The sequence below is a fragment of the Pseudopipra pipra genome, chromosome 17 (genome assembly GCF_036250125.1).
Source record: "Pseudopipra pipra isolate bDixPip1 chromosome 17, bDixPip1.hap1, whole genome shotgun sequence".
NCBI classification, from domain to species: domain Eukaryota; kingdom Metazoa; phylum Chordata; class Aves; order Passeriformes; family Pipridae; genus Pseudopipra; species Pseudopipra pipra.
The window spans coordinates 3,294,645-3,314,438 of record NC_087565.1 but is presented as its reverse complement, the minus strand read 5'-3'; the positions used below and the strand labels follow the sequence as shown (position 1 = coordinate 3,314,438).

Sequence of the window (19,794 nt, the reverse complement as noted above, 5' to 3'; positions counted from 1 at the left end):
GGGCGGGCGGGACCCGCCGGGGCAGGGAACAGTGGCCGTGGGCTGGGAGGGAGGCGCCCGCCGGCGTGGGATCTCACGGCGTGGACTAGCGATCCCCGGACTGGCTCCGTGCCCCGGGATGGGGATGGTCCTAATCCCACGGGTCTCACCACCCGGAGGAAGGATGGAGGGTCCAGCGTGGCCCTGCGGCACTGAGCCCCGGCCTGGGGATCCTGGCCCCTCAGCCGGCCCCCAGCGCACCCCACTCCCCGCAGCCCGGGTGGGCGTGGGGCTGAGAGCCTCTGCCCTGCTTGGTCCCGCTGGGCGTGAATTATTTATGACTTGTCACAGCCCGTCCCCTCTCCCCCAGCACCGCCGTCTGTCTCCTCTTCCCCGCCGCTTCCCAGCGCGGTGCCACTGTTGGCAGCTGGGCCCTTGGAGCATCAGGTGGCCTCTCTGTCCTCTTTTCCCCCCAGATCGCCATAATGGGCACTCAGTGCATGGGGCGGCGAGCTCAGGTTTCCTCTTGTGCAGCTGGTGGCTCATCCGGAGCTCAACATCCAGGACCTGCCATCCCCAGGGAGTGCAACCAGCTATGGTCTCAGCAGCTTGACTCACCCTCGGCCAGCCCCAGTGTCTCCCAGTTTGTGCTGGGCAGGGACCAGTCTTGGGAATGCCCTAGCAGGGCACTGCATCCATCTGCTCCCCTGAATGACCCTGCCTGCAGGAAGGGAAACATATTGCCCCTCAAAATGGTCTTTATCTCCTTTCTGCCCCACCCATCCGTGAGCAAGAGGAGCCAGAGTAATGGGGTGTGGGAGATGCAGGAAAACCCAGCACTGATGGCAAGGACCAGCAGACCTTCACTGGGTGAGCTCTCTGGTGGGAGAGGGGCCCCAGCAACCCACCCAGGGCTGGTGGGTAACAGGGGACACTGGTCTTCATGTCCTGTGTCCCTGCTCTGGACAAAGCCCTGGAACAGCATCTTGGGTTTCCAAATGCAGCCCTGTCTCTAAGCAGTCACCTCTGTCACCTGCTCAGCTGCTGCTTCCCTGGTGATGGTGGAGAGACCTCTAATCTGTCCTGGATCGATGCTTTGATGGGAGGGAGCCCCAGTGACCTGCCCGAGGCAGTGAGCACAGGCTGGCAGAAAGGAGAAGTCCCAGTGCTGGGGGCCCTGGCTTGTTAGCACATGTCCTTCCTGGGACTCCTTTGACAAGGAACTCCCCAAAGGGTGTGTGGTGACCCCAGTGCTGTGGCCCCTCCAGGCTGTCGGGGACAGGGAGTGCAGGGGTGGAGGGAGCGAGGCGGTGGCTGGCGGGTGGTCACCACATTTCTGTGGGCAAATAATCCCTTAAGAGAGATTACCCAGATCGGAAGATTACTGGCCCTAATCCCATAAGGTCATTTGCTCCAGTAAACTGAGGAGATCTCCTCTGCCTGCGGAGGCAGCGTTGGCTGAAGTACGGCGGGTTCAGGGCAGCGGTGGGAGCTGGTGCACACACGGGCACCACGGGCTGGGAGTGATCCACACTCACATCAATCAGAAAATGCAACGGGATTGGGGCTGGATGCCAATGCTGGAAAATGCTCCTATGTTGGTAGGGGCAGCTGGCTGGAGATCTGCAGGCTGGGTCAGGGACCAGTTTCTTCTATCCACCCTCTCAGGGCTGGCTCCCTTGGAGTCCCAGCAGGAGAGGGCAGTGGGGCAGGTTGCAGAGTGGGATGCAGGACATGGGACAGGTATATGGGATGAAGGATGTAGGACGTGGGTCTGCTCCTTTCCTGCAGCCTCACCCCACAGCATCCACCATGGAGTAACTGGCTTCAGCTTTCTGCTGGGTGTGACGGCAGCACTTGATCCTTGTTGCTTTGATGGGATCAAGAGAAGAGCTCCTGATTCCCATGACACGTGCTGGGATCCTAACTGGAGGTGGAGCTACATTCACCTCCCAGGGGATACAGTTTCCAGGCAGGTGACAAAAGGCTCCCTGGGCAGTGAAAGCCCATCCGTCTGTCTTGCTGCACGTGCACGGACACAGCCTCTTGAGGCTGGGGTTCGGCTGCAGGGCTGGGAGCTGGATGTGGTGCTTGGGTAGTGTGGCCTGACTGGGTGGTGGCTGTCCCCTTCAGCAGCTGCAGACCTTCTCCCACCACCTCCCCAGCAGCCCTCGTACTGCCCAGGAAAGCTGGGAAGAGGGAGAGCTTTCTGAGTTTGGGCCAGAGAGATGGGATGGGGATGGGAATGGGATGAGATGGAGGTGGGGATGAGGGTGGGAACAGGCTGACTGTGTCCTGGCAGAAGCATAAGGAAGCACAGTGACTCTGGGGTTGCCAATGACAGTGCAATGAAGGCAGGGTTTTGCTGGGAATGCTGAGCTGCAGGGAGGGGTAGGAACTGCTCTCCCTGGAAAGGTGGGGCCCAGCTCAGCACAGGCATGGGGGAAGCTGCAGCTGAGGGATTGCAGAGCCACGGACATTTGGAAAACATTTCCAGGGCAGCAAGCAGCGGCTGGTGCTGTGTGCTGTGGCCTCTCCCCAGCCAAGCTCTGAGCCAGCCACCAATCATTATGGATTTCTCCTCCTGGAGCCAGCGCCAGGGGCAGACCTTCTGCTTGGAAGCTGGACTCAGATCGGGACCAGAGGTCCATTTGGACCAGTTCCCCTGGGAACTGGACAGCCAGAGGAAGCAGCCACCCGCCCACTGCCGGGGTCTGCTTTGCTTTGCTGTGTGTTTTGTGGAAAGAGCAGGTTTGGTTTCATCATGTTCCTTTTTCTTCCTTGCAGCCCTTTTCTGTATGCAGCCAGAAACCCTCCCTGCCTGCTGGCAGCTGCACAGGAAGCTTCAGGGATGTTTATAGGGTTTTTTTTTTCTCTCTTTTCATGTGGCTGCTGGGGCCTGTTGTTAAGATAAATCAGACTTCAAACCACGGTCTCCATGTTTTCAGGCTGTGGATCTTTAACTGCTGTTTCAGAGGGGGTGTTTCAGGTTCAGGGAAGAAAGGTGGGTCTGTCTCTCCCTGATTTCCAGATCCTCTCTCCCTGATTTCCAGATCCCCTCTCCCTGGCACTGTGCCACCATCACAGCAACATGGGCTCTGCTCCATCACCCAGGCAAGACAGAGTCCCCAGGGACTGATCCCAAAGAAGTCTGGGGTGGCCAGGCATTGGCAGGGGCTCTGGCCAGCAGAACCCATCCTTGTCAGGGGCCTTGCCCTGTCTGGTAGCTGATGAAAAGCTCCTTTCTTCAGGCTCTGGGATGCTGGGAGCATCCCCTCCCCCAGGCAGGCATTTGTGGAGGGGATCTGTCAGGAGCATCTCAAGGTGAGGTGTTTCAGTCACATTACCCATGGTAATACATGCAGCACAGGGAGAGCCTCGCCGAGGCTGCTCCCTTGTACTGAGTAACACCTTCACCACACTGGAATGTGCCCCAGGAGCCCAGACTCACCACACCCCTCTTTGTGCTGATCCCCCTTGCTGCCCTGCAAGGCAGAATTTGGAAGCTGGCTGTGTTTCCCCGATCAAACGTGACTCCCCTTGCTGTGTGCTGTGGTGTGCTGACTGTGGGCCAGGCTCCAGCCACGCGTGGGGCTCCTCTCCAGGCAGATAAATGGGGCTGAACCTTGGGGACTGAGCCTCAGCGAGCCAGAGCCCGTCTCCATGGGCTGGGGGCTGGAGCTGCCTTCAGAAGGCAGCTGCCTGCATGCAGTCACCCTCCCTGGAGACCCACCACAAAGGAGAGAAAGCCCTTTCCCTCCCAGCAGTGCCAGGGATGCCGGCACAGTGCTGTTCCTTGTGCAAGCACGTGTCCTTGGGGGGGTACAGCCCTTCGCTCTGCCAGACACGTTGTGTCCAAACCCTGATGGGCAGCAAGGGGGGGAGAGGTGGTGGGGCAGCATTGGAGCACTCATGCACCCAAACCCCAGTGCCCCGGGTCCACCCGGACCTTGGCACTTTGCCCTTGGGGGTGTCCCCAAGGCTGGGGAATAACGTGTAACTCTTCCAGCAGTTTCATTTCAGGAACAACAAAAGCCTGCTACCAAACCCCATCTTTGGTTTTTTTGAAGGGGATACACCTTTGAGCAAGCTGGTCTAGTGGAAGGTGATCCTGCCCATGGCAGGCAGTTGGAATGAGATGAGCTCTGAGGTCCCTTCCAACCCAAACCATTCCATGATTCTATGACTCTCTCTCCAAAGCAGGGCTCAGGTCCAGCCCAGCCAGCCCCTGCTGGGACTCCCCTGCCTCAGGCATGACCCTGGTGGTCTGTGGCCCTGACCCAGCCCTGGAGGAGTAGAGGCACCCACCCCTCCACCCACAGAGACCTTGGGAGGTTCATCCCACCCTGGCCCACTCCAGGGCTGGTCCCACGGGCAGGCTGAGCCTTGGTGACCAGGGGAGCCCGGGGCCACCCAGCAGCTGCCCGGGGAGCTCCGATCCTCGTTGGGCCGGGGAGGGGATGGTCTGACAGCTCGGCCGCTGCCCCGGGGGGTTCCACCGGCTCCGGGGTGGGGTGCAGGGGGGTCCCCGCTGGCACCGCGCGGTGCTCGGCGGGTCCGCGCGGCTCTTCCCGGCGGGGACCCGGGTGGGTCGGTGCCGCTCGGGGGAGGGGCCGGTCGCCCTTCCCAGCGCGGGGCGGCGCCCACCGGCACCGAGTGCTCCCCCGGGACCCCGCGGCGCCGGCGGGCGGGGCGGCCGCCCCTTCCGGGGGGGGGTGGCGGGGAGCGGCGGGACCCGCCGCGGGCTCCCGGCGCCGGCCGGGGGGGGAGCCGGTGTCGGCGGCGGGCGCGGGGCGAGGCCGGCGGGGGCGGGCGCTGCCGGGGCGGGCTCCATCCCTCCGGAAGTCTCTCCCGCTCCCTCCTTTCTCCTCCTTTCCCCCGACAACATGGCCGCGAAGTCGGACGGCGGCGGCGGCGGCCCGGCCGTGCTGCTGGAGAGCCCCGAGGACGGCGGCGAGCGGCGGGCGGCGGGCGCGGCGCCCCCGGCGCGGCGGTACCGGCTGCGGGACGGGTGCTGGGTGTTCTGCGCGCTGCTCGTCTGCTTCGCGGACGGCGCCTCGGACCTGTGGCTGGCGGCCCATTACTACGTGCGGGGGCAGCGGTGGTGGTTCGGGCTGACGCTGCTGTTCGTGCTGCTGCCCTCGCTCGTGGTGCAGATGCTCAGCCTCAGGTGGTTCGTCTACGACTTCGCCGTCAGCACCAAGGACAGCGGCGCCGGCACCAAGGACAGCGGCCCCCGCGGCTGCTGCCGCCTCTGCGTCTGGCTGCTGCAGGGCCTGATCCACCTGCTGCAGCTGGGGCAGGTCTGGAGGTACGGGGAGGTTGTGGGGGTAGAGGGGGTGTGGGTGTACGGGGGGGATGGGGATACCTGGGGGATGGGGGTACCGGGGGGATGGAGATGTTTTTGGGACTGACCCACCTGCTGCACGTGGGGCAGCTCTGGAGGTATGGGGGTACCCGGGGGATGGAGGTACAGGAGGCTGAGATGGGGCTGCTGCAGGGCCTGATTCACCTGCTACAGCTGGGGCATGTCTGGAGGTACGAGGGGAGGGGTGAAATGGGGGTCATGGAGCCAGGCGGGGCTGGAGGGAGCAGCAGGTGCAGCAGGGATATGGGTGGGGGTAACAGCATTGAAGCCACAGGAGGGGATGGCAGGGCATAGGGGTAAGTGGGTGGGGATAGCGAGATGCAGCAGGGACTCTGACACGGGGAGGGCATGGGGATCAATCCCTCCACAGCCCTAGCAGGAGGGGTGGTGGGGGAGAGCCACCAGCTGTGGGCACACGTGGGTGTGGATAGGAGCTGTGGGTGTGGGTGTGGGTGAGGAGCTGCAGCCCAGCTCGATGCCACAGCCCTGCCATCCCCACTGCTGGGTGGTGCTGGGCCTGCTGCAGACCTGCCTGGCCATGGCAGTGGGGTTCTGGGGGTGTGAAGTGCTTCTGCTGGGCCCTGAACACCTCTTGGATCCTGCTCTGATCTCACTGTGTCTGTGGGGTGGTGGGTGAGGAGGTGCAGATGGTCCCCAACCTGTCAGGCTCCTCTGCTGCCCCATCCCAGCCCTGGGGACAGGCCCGTGAACAGGCAGGGCAAGTGGCAGCCAGGCAGGCTGGGGCAGCTCAGTACCTCCCTGCAGACCCCCCAGAAGCCTGAGCTGATAGTTTCTTGACACCTTCCTCTTCTGTGCCATGGAGCCAGCCCTGCAGCTTCGCAGTTCTGCTGAGCTCCATCCCCGGGTGCTGGAGAAGAGCCGGGTGCTGGCACCGAGTGGCTCTCAAGGAGCTGGTGCCGGGAGGGCAGACAATGGCAAATTCCCGGAACAATGCATGGAGCAGGCAGGGCTCCCGGCTCGGGTTTCCATCCTGTTTCCTCTCCTGAGTGCTGTAGTAGAGGCTCCCCACTCCCTGTCGGCGTCTGCATGTTCATTCCTTTGCTGCTCTTCCTGGGAGGCTCTGGGGTGTGCAACTTTGTTTGACAGTGCAGACGTGCCGTGCTCAGGGGGCTCCTGCCCCTTCCCTCACCAACACGCCTGCCCTCCCTGATCCCCCAATCCCTGGGGCCACTCTGGGGGTACACTGGCTGTATACCCTGCCTCAGTGTGCGGGGGGAGATGGTGAGGGAGAGGACAGGAGCTCTCTGGCCCTGTCTGCAGTCAGCCTCGGCCCTGACACACCTGATCCCAGCCCGAGCTGGAGCGGAGCCGTGGCTGGGGGCTTTGCTCCCAGGGGTGTCAGCCCTGCTCTCGGATCGGCTGCACCACGGAGACTCCTAAGCCAATTAAAGCGGTAACTCTCAGCACTCACCCTCCAGGACATGTTGGTCTCAAGCTGCAGCTGAGGCTCTTTCTAATCTCAGGATTTGGGATTAGCTCTGGTGACCAGTTAAATGCAGTTCGTTAAACCCATTAGCGAGGTTGGATCCGGTACAGGTGGATGTGGCAGTTAGAACAGTGTTGGATAAATCCTAAAGGCAAGGCTTTTCCCTGGTCAGAGCACTGTATTTCTTGCCAAACATCTCCCCTTTCCTGATTTACCTGCCTTCTCCCTCAGCTCTGCAGGTCTCACCTCTACCAACCCACAGGTCTCACTGCACAGCCCCGAGTCCCACGTGTGACAAAGACCCCCCAGCCCCAAGAATACATCTGCTTCCCAGCTGCAAAGGCGGCTCTGAGTGCTGGCTCTGAGGTTATCCCAAAGTTAGTTGTCCTCAGTCTGTTCACAATGCACATGCACATACCCTGTCATGGATGGTCTCCAGAGACAGTGTCGGCAGCATGACCATGTGCTCATGTAAGGAGCAGCAGTGTGGGCCTGTCCCCAGCCAGTCCCACGCCACCACCATGCTCATGGGTTGTGCTTGGATGGTTTGGCAGCTCAGGAATTGTTATCTGCTCACAAAGAGTTGCCAGCTTCTTCACTAAAGCAGTTCCGCAGGGGGGATGCTGCACGTGCCAGTGTGCCTCCCTCCCAGCAGCCTGCCGGGGTCCCCTGTCACCTCTGTGGGCTGGCAGCTGGCCAGGGTGTCTCTGTGTGTCCCACAGCCTGGGCACATGCCTGTGCCCATGTCTGTGTCAGCCCAGGGCCACACATGGATTGTCTGTCTGGGGGTCACTGGGGCCAGGCCTGGGGTGCTCTCTCCATGTGCAGGTCCTTCCCAAAAGACCCCATCAACCCATCTCCCCGCATCCTCTGCTGGCTTGGGGACCCAATGCCACCCCTCAGTCCTGGTGGCAGCCCTGGAGGGCAAGGACATCCTGGGTGGGCTCACAGGGGGTGGCAGAGCTAGGAATGCAGGTTTTCCCCCCGACTACCACCATGTGGTCCCAGGGTTTTGCTCTGTCTGCATGTAGGCAGGAGCCCTCCCAGCCCCAGCTTTGGGATATCAGCTTGTCCCGTGGCAGGACCCAGTTCTGGAAGTCCCCACATGGTCCTGGTGCATAGGACAAGGGGCTTTTTAGGGCCAGATCAAGCCTTTCCCCGAACAGGAGTGCCATCAGCTGCTTCCATCCTCCCTGGGTACCCAGGGCACCTTGGGGTGTGGTGCTGGTGGGAACAGAGGCTTTGTCAGTGAGGTGATGCGGGTGCATGTGCAGCTCTCCCTGATGATCTGACTTGGTGGGATGTGTAAGGGATTAAATGGCTGTAACAGGGAAGCGATTTTCTTCTTGTTTAAATACAGGATTAAGGGATGAGATCCCAAATTATCTTCTAGGAAAATTGCATTCCCTATTGCTCACTCTGGGACTGGAGGGTCCCTCATCCTTTTCCGTCTGAGGATGATGATTAGCAGATCTTTTTATAATTAGAGTCAGGGTTTTTTCCTCATCCTTTTTTCCCAACACCTGAAAACCGGAGTCAGTATCTGGGAGTTGGGGGCAAATGTTGATGCTGGTGACAGACCCAGCTGTGGTGGGGCTCTGGCAAACCCAGCACCCACCCAAGCCACCACCTTCCTGCTGCAGGGATTTCATTGGATGACTCTTCGCAATACAAAGGAGGGAGCAATTAGCCCTGAGAGCTCTCGCTGTCGGTTTCTGCCTCATCATCAGTTTTTTTGAAAATTAAATGATTTTTTTTTTCAAGTGATTGATTCTGTGTTTCCCGTGCAGCTGCCGCGGCGCGGGGCTGGGGAGCGCCCGCCACGCTGGCAGCGCCGGGATCATTCTCTGGGCTGAAACACCACGGGATGATCAAATGCAGAACAAATAAGAATCAACATTTCATTCGGGCGAGTTGATGGGAGATGAAATCTCATTTTAATGAGACCCATGGAGCTGGCAGGGAGACAGGAGGATAATTGTGCCCTCGCTGAAAGCTGGGGAGGCTGCAGGTCACTTGTTGAGCAGCATAGGAGCCAGGGCTGGGGGCTCTGGGGTCCATGTGTGGGGGCTGCTCTGCACCATGGACAGTGAGACTGTGGCTCTGAGGGGCCCAATTATCGAGGCTAATTACAGGGACAGGACGAGGTCACCAGTGCCCAAGTCTGGTTCATGCATGGGTGCCCCGGGACAGCAGCGATGCCCTGCAGCACACCGGGCTCTACATCACTTCTCCTATTGTTGTTTCCCTGCTACTCCATGCCTTCCATTTCTGGGCTGTCCTCTGGTTTGTTCCCCCACCAGCAAGGTTTGTTCCCCCACCAGTAGCATCACTGCCCTTCTGCAAGGCAGTGGCTGTGGTGGTGCAATGGCAGCACTGGCCTGGCTGGCTGTGAGCAGGTGGCACCAGCATGCAGATCTGTGCTGGGAGCCAGGAGCCGGGTGGCCACAGTCTCTTCCCCCTGAGCGGTGAGGGACAGGCTGCAGCAAAGGCTAAAATTAGGTGCTGCCCTCAAGGTGGAGGTTAAAGCGTCACTTTGAAACCAGCGCAGAGAAAGGAGGGGCTGGCAGTGGAGCTGGCCAGGGCAGAGCAGATGGCAGCAGAGTGACATGGGGGCTTGGTGGCCCCAGCTGATGGCCCTCACTGTGCTCTCAGGGCTGTGCAGCCCAGGGGTGGGAGCACTCAGCTGTCCCTGCAGTGGAAGCAGGGCTGGCTCCTGCCTCTTCCTGCTGACGGATGAGCTGAAAGTGCTGGGATCAGGCTTTCTCCCATGCTCTGGGCTGATGGAGTTGGCTGGCAGCACATTCTGGAGCTGATGGAGGAGCCGTTGCTCTGCCAGAGGATTTTACTCATTGGGAGGAATCTGTGGTCTGACATCCTCCCTCTGCACCTTTCTGTTCCCCTCCTCACCGGGCTCCCTCCTCATAGTCAGCGGAGCCCTGGCCGTGGTGCAGGCAGGGCTGCCCGGGGATGCCCTGCCTGGCCGGCCCCTTGTCCCCTCCTGCAGTGCCGGATCTGGCCCAGTGTCATGGGGAGGGTCCCTGGTGGTGGTGACTCAGCCGGGCGTGCGTCGGTGCCACGCACACCTCCGCTGACCCCCGGCCGACGACCAGATGGCCGAGGCCAGTGTGTGGCCGCGCCCGTAGCCCTGCCAAGAGCCGAGGCAGCACCGCCACGAGCGCCGGGAGCTTCCCGCAGGCAGCACAGCACAACCAGCTGGTGCCTCCATCCTGGCCAGGTCGGGGGGAAGCAGGGTGGGCTCTGTGCCAACTGGGACCAAAATATCCCTTTTGAGAAGTAGTCGGATGTTGGTGCTGGGCTGGGACAACCCAAATCTATGGGTGGGGCTGTGGGGAGGATTCCTGGTTTGGGGGGGATCCAGACCCTGCATGAGGGAGGAAGGGTTGGGGTATTGACTGGGTAGGCACTGTGATGTTCAGCTGGGCAGTGGGGTGATGGCCCAGGGCAGAGGAATGTTTAGCTGGCTTTGTACAAGCTGCCCCTTCCTAAATTGGAGCCCTAGGGGAAGACAGAGACATGCTCAGCATCGCTGCTACCCCATAGCCCCTGGCACCCCTGGCCTAGGGGGAATTCCAGGGCCCCAAATCAAGGGAACAGCGGTTACAGAACAGTCCTGGCGTGGGCAGGGCAAAGTGAGCTCCACTGCTCAGGCAGTTGGGGCTTGTCTCACCCTTCCCAACCTCGCACAGGTACCTCCGCACGCTGTACCTGGGGCTGCAGAGCCGGTGGCAGGCCGAGCACCGCCGTCGCCACTACTACTGGCGGATGATGTTCGAGAGCGCGGACATCAGCATGCTGAGGCTGCTGGAGGCCTTCCTCAAGAGCGCACCCCAGCTTGTGCTGCAGCTCAGCATCATGGTGCAGCAGAAGAGCATCGAGCCGCTGCAGGGTAAGGGACACATCCCATGGAGGGGGAACAGGGCAGCGGGAGGGGGGTCTCTGGCCTCCACGGGCTCTCACAGCCGCTCCCCGCAGGGCTTTCGGCCTCGGCCTCGCTGGTCTCACTGGCCTGGATGATCGCGTCCTACCAGAAGGTGCTGCGGGACTCGCGGGAGGACAAGATGCCCATGTCCTACAAGGGTGCCGTGGTGCAGATCCTCTGGCACCTCTTCACTATCGCCGCCCGTGCCATCGCCTTTGCCCTCTTCGCCTCCGTATTCCAGCTCTACTTCGGCATCTTCATAGTCACCCACTGGTGCATCATGACCTTCTGGATCATCCAGGGCGAGACGGATTTCTGCATGTCCAAGTGGGAGGAGATCATCTACAACATGGTGGTGGGCATCATCTACATCTTCTGCTGGTTCAACGTCAAGGAGGGACGGAGCCGCTACCGCATGTGCATCTACTACATCATCACGCTGTCAGAGAACGCCGCCCTCACCATCCTCTGGTTCCTCTACTATGACCGCGAGACCATCTCCGACTTCGACGCCTTAATCCTCGTCTGCGTGGTCAGCTCCAGCTTCGCCCTCGGCATCTTCTTCATGTTCATCTACTACTGCCTCTTGCACCCCAACGGCCCCATATTCCGCCACCGCAACGTGGGCTGCATCTTCCGGCAGGAGCCGCCTCCAGTGCCGGGGTCCCCCACGGACGCCGTCACCAGCCCCCCACGCTCGCTGCCGCGGACTACAGGGGGGGAGCGGGAAGGGGCGCCGGGGGAGCGGGACAGTTGCGTGCCCGTCTTCCAGGTGAGACCCCGCACCCTGCCGGCAGCGGCCGCCCGCGCCCCGCGGACAGAGAGGCCCGTCATCCGCATTGACCTGCCCAGGAAGAAGTACCCGGCCTGGGATGCCCACTTCATCGACCGGCGCCTGAGGAAGACCATCTTGGCGCTGGAGTACGCGTCACCCATCACCCCTACCCTGCAGTACCGCACCCCCGGTGCCCCCCAGGAGCTGCTGGAGTATGAGACCACCGTGTAGGGTGGTAGGGCACGGGGCTTTGGCGGGACCCCTGGTGCCACCCTGGCCAGCCTGCGTCTCCGCAGCCGTTTGCCTTCCGTTGGGTTTGCTGGCTCTGCCGTGTCGCCGTGCCGAGCGCCCCGCGGGCGGTGGCCGGGGAGGTCTCTTGGTGCTATCCCCCCTCTCGCGCCGCCTCCTGCAGCCCAGACCCCCATCCCGCCTGACGGCGCCTGCCCCAGCACCCCCCAGGGCTCATCCTTGCCAAAATACCTCACCGGTGCCTGAGCCCCAGGCAGTGGGTGCTGTGGCCCGTGTCAGTGGTGCAGGATGGGGACTGGGGGCACCCTGAGCTGGGGGCACGGTGGGGCACAGTGGGGCGTGGTGGGCAGCACATGGGGACACTGGTGCCTGTGCCATGGCAGAGCCATGGGGCTGGGACGTGGCTGCACTGGGGTGTGCATGGGGCTTGTCACCCACAGGAAGCTGGGACAGGGACAACTGCGGTCTGTCCAGCCCTCCCAATGTCTCACAATTCCCCCACACCCTGCAGCACCAACCCTTGGGGAGCCCCTTCATCTCCATCCTCAGTTCCCCCTGGCTCAGGGTTGAGCCATGTTCCCAACCCCACTGTCCTGTGGGGCACAGACCCTGGCCTGGGGTGGGCACGAACCCTGCCCCCCTGGTTCTGAGCTGGCATCCCAGCTGTGGCTGGGATAGCTATGCCTCATCCTCCCCACCATTCCCACAGGAACTTCTTCATCTCATCGGGTTTGTTTTCACCTGGTGATGTTTTGTGTGACATTTTCTACCTCCGCTGGGGCCGGGGGTTGCAGGGCCTGGCTGGCACTGCTGAGGAGTGTGTGTGGGGCCGCTGGCGTTCCCTGGGTTCCCTAAAGTGGGATTCACACCCAGCCGTTCTCCTCTCTCGGGTTTGGCATCACTTCCCACCCGGGAGCTTTTCCATTTACTCCCCCATCGGCATCAGCCCCCTCCAGAGCCTCAGTGTAAACCTGAGCTGGGATCCTCCCTCCCCTGGCCTCACCCCGTGTCCACCCAGCCTCCTCCCTGTCCCCGCCTTGCCTGCCCCTGCCTGCTCCTGCCTCCCCAGAGGAGTGGGACTGCCCTGGGCTCTGGGTTTGAATGTGTCCCTGGCCCTGCCCGGATCCGTCAGCCCCCACCGAGGGGCTGTGCTGAATGTACCCTGTGCCCCGCCCCGGGCCAGGACTGTCCCAGTGGGATGTGTGTGTGTGTCTCTGTGTGTCTGTGTGTGTGTGTAAGTGTGTGCAGGGGCTGGCAGGGGTTTGCAGGGGAGAGGAGGTGTCAGACCCCCCAGCCGTGCTCCACCCCATCCCCTCGCCCCCTGCACCCATGGCCCCTGTGCCTTCCCCACAACTCCTGTGCCCCCCACAACAGCCCCGCAGGGTACCGGCCTCTGGCTGCCCTGAGCCGCTGTGCCAAGCCCTGCCCGGGCTGGGGAGCATAGGCAGCACCGACAGCCCCTCCGTGCCATGGGGCACCGTGTGAGGCACCAGAGGATAGGAGGGCTGGGATGGGAGAGCTGCACCTGGGAATGGATGGGATGTGGGGTCCTTGAGGGCTGGCGTGGGTGCCATGGCCGGGGTGGGTGGGTGGATGTGCAGTAGTGGTGGCATCACGTTTCTTTTGTTTCCCATTTCTCGGTAGCTGGGGTGACAGCCGGCTGGGCTGGCCATCGATGGGGTTGCTGGTGCTAACTGGTGCTAACTGGAAGCCTTGGAAACCCTTTAGGAGGAGGTTGCAGAGCATGGCTGGGGCTGGGCAGGGGGCTGGGCCCCCCAGCACCTGCACCCCTCCTTCACCGCCATCACGGGCAGACCCCGGTAGTGGGGGCTGTTCATGCTGGGGAAGCCCCAGGCATGGGGTGGCTCTGTGGGGGGGTCTCTTTTCCTCAGGGAAGGTGGGGGGCAGTAGCCAGGGGGGCCAGGGGCTCATCCCTGTGGGTGTTGAGCAGCATCGCTGCAGCCTCTGTGCAGTGCCCAGGTGGTGGCAGCTCCTTGCTGGGTCCCACTCCAGCAGAGATGGGGATGAGCCAGCATGGGGCAGTGCTTCTGGGCTCCCCCTGCCCCAGCCCCTCTCCCTGTCCCCTGCAGGACAGAGACACCGTTCAGGGTGACCTGGACCCCCCATGCCCTTCACCCCGGGGTTTGTGTGGGGACCCCAGGGCCGCACCGGTGGGACAGAGGGACACTTTTCTATGCACTCAAGCCACGGTACCCTCAGCCCTGGGCTGCTCTGGGCAGGGCATTCTGGCCATGCCTGGGGCTTAGGGGGAGCCCCTGGATCCCGCTGCTGCCCTGGGGCTCGGCCAGGCTGCCCCCTTGCCCTCCCCCAGCCTGTGCCACAGGGGCAGCCAAACCCAGCGCCACCAGGATGGCAGCACTGGCCCACCAGGACCGCAGCAAGGGGGGCATGACTGGGGGCCAAGCAGCTACAGGACGGGCGCAGCTCCAGGGCTGCTCCAGCTTCAGGGAGTGAGGGAAGTTTGTTCTGGCAGGGGCTGCCGCGGGGTCTCAGCCACATCCCTGGCCCCCCTCCGGCGCTGGGACCCGGCGGCTGCTGTCATGTACTGTAAATACTCTGTGTGCCACCTTCTTCTCTGGGACCCTCGGCACGGGCGGGGGTGAGCGGGAGGCCGGGGTCCGTCCCGAGACTTTTTTGTATACCACAAACTTTTTGTATATTTTTAATTTTGCTGCAACATGAGATATTAAATTCATTTCAATAAGCCCTGCCTGTGGGATCCTGTCCTTGCTGGCACCTCCAGCTCACGGGTGGGGTCTGAAGTGGGGCAGGATGATGCGTCTCTGTCATGGGGTTCTTGGGGACTCCAGGAACAGAGCAGGGTGGCTGTGGTGGTGCTGGCCCTGATGTGGCAGCCAGGAGGGAAGGGGGAGGTACCAGCAGGATGCAGCTTCCCGAGGAGGAAGCTGCTGGACATGGTCACTGCTGGGCCAACCTCCTCCCTGCCAGAGGCCCTGATCCCCAGCTGAACTCCAGACCCACGGGGGGCTCAGGCTCCATGAGGAAGCAGAACCAGCCCCAGGAAGGAGCCCTGTGGCAGTGAGGGGCAGAGGCTGCTCTGTAGCAGGGTCCCCAGGGCACCCCCACCACCTGCTCTGGTCCCAGTGCCTGCTCTGGTCCCATCCCAGCCCACTTCAGCCCCTGCTTCTGCCCAAGTACCAGCCAAGTCCCAGTCCCATTCCCAGGCTCAGTCCTGACCCGGTCCCAGTGTCAGCCCAGCCCAGGCTGGCCCAGCCCAGCCCAGTCCCAGCACCCCCCAGGAGAGGCAGGAACTCACATCCCAGCCATCCTGGTGGAGTTTCCGACACAGGAAAGCACCGCGGCGCCGAGCGGGGCGGTGGGGGCGGCCACAGCTCCGAGTCCAGCCATGGACTGCGAGGCCAAGAAGGGAAAGAAGGTGCGTGGGGCTGGGGCTGGTGTCCCGGGGGACTGACGGGAGGGTGGGAGCGGGCGAGATGCACGGGTCTGAGAGGCCCTGCACCCCTCCCACAGCACAGCAGGGAGGAGTGGAGTCCCCACTCACTGCCCCCCAAACCACACGAATAATGCAAACCTGGCGTCAGCGAGCAGAGAGGTGCCCAGCCCGTCCCCAGGTGCTGGGTGCTACGGACCCTGTGTGTGGGTGCCAGGGTTGGGTGCCCGGTGCTGACTCCTCCCTGTGCCCGTTCCCCCGCCAGGGCTTTGTGTCGCCCATCAAGCGGCTGGTTTTCCCGAAGGCTGCGCGGAGGGCAGCGCTCCGCAGCAGCGTCTACCGGCGCCCGCTGCACTCCGTGCCCCTCTATCCCCCCGACTACCTGATCGATCCCCAGATCCTGCTGCACGACTACGTGGAGAAGGAGGTGAAGGTAAGGGGGTCCCCGGAGATGCCTGGGGTCACTGCCTGCTTGGGGTGGGGACATGAGGTCACCCCAGGCAAACAGCCAGGGAGGGGGAGGGTGGGTTGGGGATGCAGGGAGGACCCCCCACTGCAAGGTCTTCCCGCACCCCAGGGACATGTGTCCTGTCCGTGGGGAGGTGGCTGGGGGTAGAGGCAGGGGGGAAGGTGTGTACCCAGGCCTCCCCAGGCTGCCCTGGATTTTGTCCTCCCCCAGTTTTTAGGCCACCTGACATGGGTGACGTCCTCCCTGAACCCCTCCAGCCGGGATGAGGTGCTGCAGCTGCTGGACACGGCCCGGGTAAGTGGGGTCACCACTCCCCAGGGTGCTCCCCAGTGCTGCCCAAAGGATGGGCACCGGGTGCCCCACGCTGCCCAGTGCCCCATGTCCCCCCCTGCACTCTGCCCCTGCAGCAGCTGAAGGAGCTGCCGCTGCAGACGACCCCGGAGCAGGACAGCATCCTCAGCCTCTCTGCGCGCTGCCTCCTGCTCACCTGGCGTGACAACGAGGAGCTGATCCTGCGCATCCCCACCCACGAGATCGCCGCGGCCTCTTACCTGCGAGACGATGCCCTGCACCTCCTCATCCTCAAAACCGGTGCGGGGGTCCGGCCCGGGGGTCACCGGCCATGGCACAGCTGGCCCTGAGTGCCTGGTGTACCCAGGGCATGGGGGGCTGGAGCCTGGGGGCTGATGGGGGTCGGGATCTATCCAGGGTGGCAGCACGGGCTGAGCACAAAGTCTGGGGTGTCCCCACACTCGGTGGAGATGTCCCCTTCCCAAGGCTGGAGGGGGCACTGCCTGGGACTCTCTGGCAGCCAGGTCCCAGCTGTGCAGGAGGCAGAGGGCTGGGAGTGCCCCCGTCTAGTCCCACACACACACGGACAGGGGCTCCGGCTCTTTGATCAGCAAACCCTGGCTCAGCTGCCAGCCGGGAGAAGGGTCCCTGGGGAGGGGGCTGTGCTCCAGCTGAGGAGTGGCCCCTAATCTCCTGCCCTGCTGCCCCCACAACCCACTGGGACTCTCACGACCCACTGGGACTCCGAACCTGTGCCACCATCCATCTCTGCAGTGGGCTGGTGGGACAGGGGCACCAGGGCAGGGGCTGGGGGCCAGGCAGGGTGGGCAGTGCAGCCTCCTCACTGTGACGCCCCTCTCGTCTCTCCCCACCGCCCCAGGCCTGGGAGTGGACCCGGTCCCCGCCGGAGCACACCCTGAGGTGGCCCCAGCCGGTGTGCCGGAGGCATTTCCCCCCGAGAAGCGCCCGGGGGGCTCGTGGCCGGAGGGGGGCCGGCTGGGGGGTGCGATGGAGCGGCGGCACACCATCTGCAGCCTGGACTGGCGGGCGGCGCGGGGCGGGCAGGAGGCCCGGCAGGGCGGCAGCCTGGAGCGGCGGCGGGGCGGCAGCTGGGAGCGGCGGCAGCGCGGGCGGCCCTCGGGCAGCTGGGAGCGGCGGCAGCCGTGCGGCGGCAGCTGGGAGCGGCGGCGGGCCGGCACCGCTGGTGGCAGCTGGGAGCGCGGCACCGGCTTCGGCAGCTGGGAGCGGCGGCACGCCGGCAGCAACCCCCTGGACCCCCAGGAGCCCTGCCCCGACGCCTACTCCAACCTCATCATCCTTGCCGTGCCCAACAGGGTGAGCAGCCCCGGTGTGTGCCACCCGCCACCCACTGCCTGCTCCCCCATCCAGCAGCACTCACTGCCCTCCTCCTCCCCGCTGCAGGATGCTGGCGAGGAGTCCTGTGCACTCATCTGCCAGGTGTTCCAGATCATCTATGGGGACCAGAGCATTGAGTGCGTGGATCGTGCCGGGTACCACTACACCTCCACGCCCACACGGCCCTGGCTCTCCAGCAGGAGTGAGTGGCTGGGGGCAGGAGTGGGGGCACCAAGTGGGGTGGCATGGGACTGATGGGTGGGGGTTCATGGGCACTGTATGGGGCTGATGGGTCAGGGTGCATGGGCACAGTGTGCGGGGTTTGGACTCACTATGAGATCTCGGCTCTCCCTCCCCAGGCGAGAGCTGCCGCACAGATGGGACATACGGCTACGATGCCGACTACAGCTGCTGCAGCTCCTTGTGAGTCTGGCTCCCCCCGGGGGTGCCCCTGGACTGGGGAGAGGTGCCCTTGGGTGGGTGCCCCTGCTCTGTGTGGCTGCCTGTCCCAGCTGCAGTGGTGCCCCAGCCCTGTCCCTCGGTGGGTGCTGTGCAGTGGATGGAGGGCAGCCAGGCACACTGGGGGTTCAGGGACTCGCTGATCCTCATCTTCCCACAGCAATGGCTCCCACGAGACATTTGAAGCGTATTACAGCGGCACCTCCTCGCCCTCCTTCCACCGCTCCCACCACAGCCTGGCCACTGCTTGCAGCGGCAGCGACCAGAGCGGCGCAGGGCTGGAGCAGCTGCAGGACTACATGATGACGGTGAGGGCACAGGGATGGGCACGGGGATGGGCAGCAGGCCAGCAGTGCCAGCGGCTGGGGCGGGGGGCAGCAGGCAGGTCTGAGCCCCCTGCACCAGAGAACAGGTGGGGGGACGAGACTGTGCGCTGCCAGTGTCCCCAACCCTGACCCGTCCCTGTGTCACTGCAGCTGCGCAACAAGCTGTCATCACAGGAGATCCAGCAGTTTGCCCTCCTGCTCCGTGAGTACCGGCTGGGCACGCCGGTGCGGGAGTACTGCACCGAGCTCCTGCGCCTCTACGGGGACCGCAGGAAGTTCCTCCTCCTGGGTGAGTGTCTGCAGCCACGCTGTGTTACCCTGCTGATGTCTGTGCAGCCCTCGGGGTGGGGTGCTGGTGCTGGGTGTGCTCCAGGGGGTGTCAGGACCCCAGTGCTTGCAGGGGACAGGATGGGATGACCCCCTGCCAGCAGCCTGTGGGGTTCCCCTGACAGGGGCAGCCTCCTGAGGCTTGTGGTGCCCATGACAGGAATGAGGCCCTTCATCCCTGACCAAGACATCGGATACTTTGAGACCTTCCTAGAGAGCATCGGGATACGGGAGGGAGGGATCCTCACCGACAGCTTTGGCCGCATCAAGCGCAGCATGAGCAACACGTCAGCCTCGGCTGTGCGCAGCTATGACAGCTGGTCCCTGCGCTCCGAGTCCGAGTCCTTCAACCGCATGATCACGGACATCACCCACGACATCGAGGCGCTGGCGCGGGATGAGGAGGAGGAGGAGGAGGAGGAGGAGGACAACTACCTGTGAGCCATTGCAAAACCCAGCAGTCACCAATGTGGTGCTGCACCTTCAAGCTGAGACTTGGAAGGTGCCCAGCTCTGCCCCAGCATGTGGGAGGGGGAACATTGTCCCCACATTTGTCACCATGGGAGGGGACAGGGCTCTGCACTGCTCTGCCAGCTCTCAGCAGGGCTGTTGGAATCACAGGGCAGCTGTGGCTGTAGGAGAGCCACGTATCCTGTAATTTCTGCAGATTTCAATTAAATGTTGGGGCTGGAAGCAGAGCAGGTTCTTCCCCGAGTAGAGGCTGTATCAGGGTGCAGGGGCTGCTGTGGTGGGGGGCTGTGCTGAGGCTGGGGGCTGCTGGGCTGGGCTGGGGCATCTGTCCAGTCCAGCATCACATGCAGGTCACTCCCAGACTTGGGGTGCTCCCAGCTGTTCCAGGCTCGCCCCAGCAATATGAGGGGCCAGCGAGAGTGTGCTGGGACAAGAAGGGGCCACAGCTGGCCTGCTGCTGCCTGTGACGCCTGTGTGACACTCGTCCAGCCGCGGCTGCGGGTGTTTCACAAAAGGAAGTTCCTGCCCCGGGACCCGGCTTCCTGCAGCACCGCCCTGCAGCCCCTCCGCCGCCGAGGGACAGGGCCATGCTCCCCGCTGCCTGATGGACCTCAGCTGAGGTCCCCTGGCCTCTCTACCCCATCTAATGTCCCATGGCTGCTGGCCCTTGGCTGCTGGCCCCGAGCCGATGTTATTTGGCAGGGGACTATAGGACGGTGCTGCAGCCCCAGACTGGTGTGTGGGCAGCAGATGCCGGGGCTACCACAGCAAATTATTTTTTCTCTTAAGACATTTACATATGCAAACCCCCATGAGGTGAGTTGCTCTTGCGCCCTGGCTGCTTCCTCTGACACCCCAAGCCCAAGCAGCGCCGTGGTCAGGGGCATGGCAGAGCCACGGG

At 63.3% G+C, this 19,794-nt stretch overlaps 2 protein-coding genes across 3 annotated transcripts; both read left to right on the top strand.

Annotated features, from left to right (window-relative positions):
• The first annotated feature begins 8 nt into the window (after window positions 1–8).
• On the top strand, window positions 9–14,486 carry XKR7 (XK related 7). 2 transcript variants are annotated; one of them, XM_064673826.1, is made up of 4 exons: window positions 9–1,912; window positions 2,767–5,290; window positions 10,505–10,704; window positions 10,791–14,486. In XM_064673826.1, the coding sequence occupies exons 2-4, from the start codon at window positions 4,866–4,868 to the stop codon at window positions 11,741–11,743; spliced, it is 1,578 nt and encodes a 525-aa protein (XP_064529896.1). In that variant the 5' UTR covers window positions 9–1,912; window positions 2,767–4,865; the 3' UTR covers window positions 11,744–14,486. The 2 variants fall into 2 exon arrangements, with proteins under 2 accessions (XP_064529896.1, XP_064529895.1); XM_064673825.1 differs by having other exon boundaries at window positions 9–5,290.
• Window positions 14,487–14,842: 356 nt separating this feature from the next.
• On the top strand, window positions 14,843–19,120 carry CCM2L (CCM2 like scaffold protein). The gene is made up of 10 exons (XM_064673823.1): window positions 14,843–15,179; window positions 15,460–15,627; window positions 15,874–15,957; window positions 16,071–16,254; window positions 16,835–17,289; window positions 17,377–17,512; window positions 17,670–17,733; window positions 17,930–18,077; window positions 18,246–18,384; window positions 18,583–19,120. Exons 1-10 carry the CDS (start codon window positions 15,150–15,152, stop codon window positions 18,861–18,863), a joined length of 1,689 nt encoding a protein of 562 aa, XP_064529893.1. The 5' UTR covers window positions 14,843–15,149; the 3' UTR covers window positions 18,864–19,120.
• Window positions 19,121–19,794: the final 674 nt, after the last annotated feature.

Excerpts from the sequence above, each read along its gene's own strand:
- XKR7 (XM_064673826.1), top strand. The coding sequence starts at position 4,866 with ATGGCCGCGAAGTCGGACGGCGGCGGCGGCGGCCCGGCCGTGCTGCTG. Across the intron at positions 5,291-10,504 it reads CAGCTGGGGCAGGTCTGGAG|GTACCTCCGCACGCTGTACC; the intron begins GTACGGGGAGGT and ends AACCTCGCACAG. Across the intron at positions 10,705-10,790 it reads GAGCATCGAGCCGCTGCAGG|GGCTTTCGGCCTCGGCCTCG; the intron begins GTAAGGGACACA and ends CGCTCCCCGCAG.
- CCM2L (XM_064673823.1), top strand. The coding sequence starts at position 15,150 with ATGGACTGCGAGGCCAAGAAGGGAAAGAAG. Across the intron at positions 15,958-16,070 it reads AGCTGCTGGACACGGCCCGG|CAGCTGAAGGAGCTGCCGCT; the intron begins GTAAGTGGGGTC and ends CTGCCCCTGCAG. Across the intron at positions 17,734-17,929 it reads TACAGCTGCTGCAGCTCCTT|CAATGGCTCCCACGAGACAT; the intron begins GTGAGTCTGGCT and ends ATCTTCCCACAG.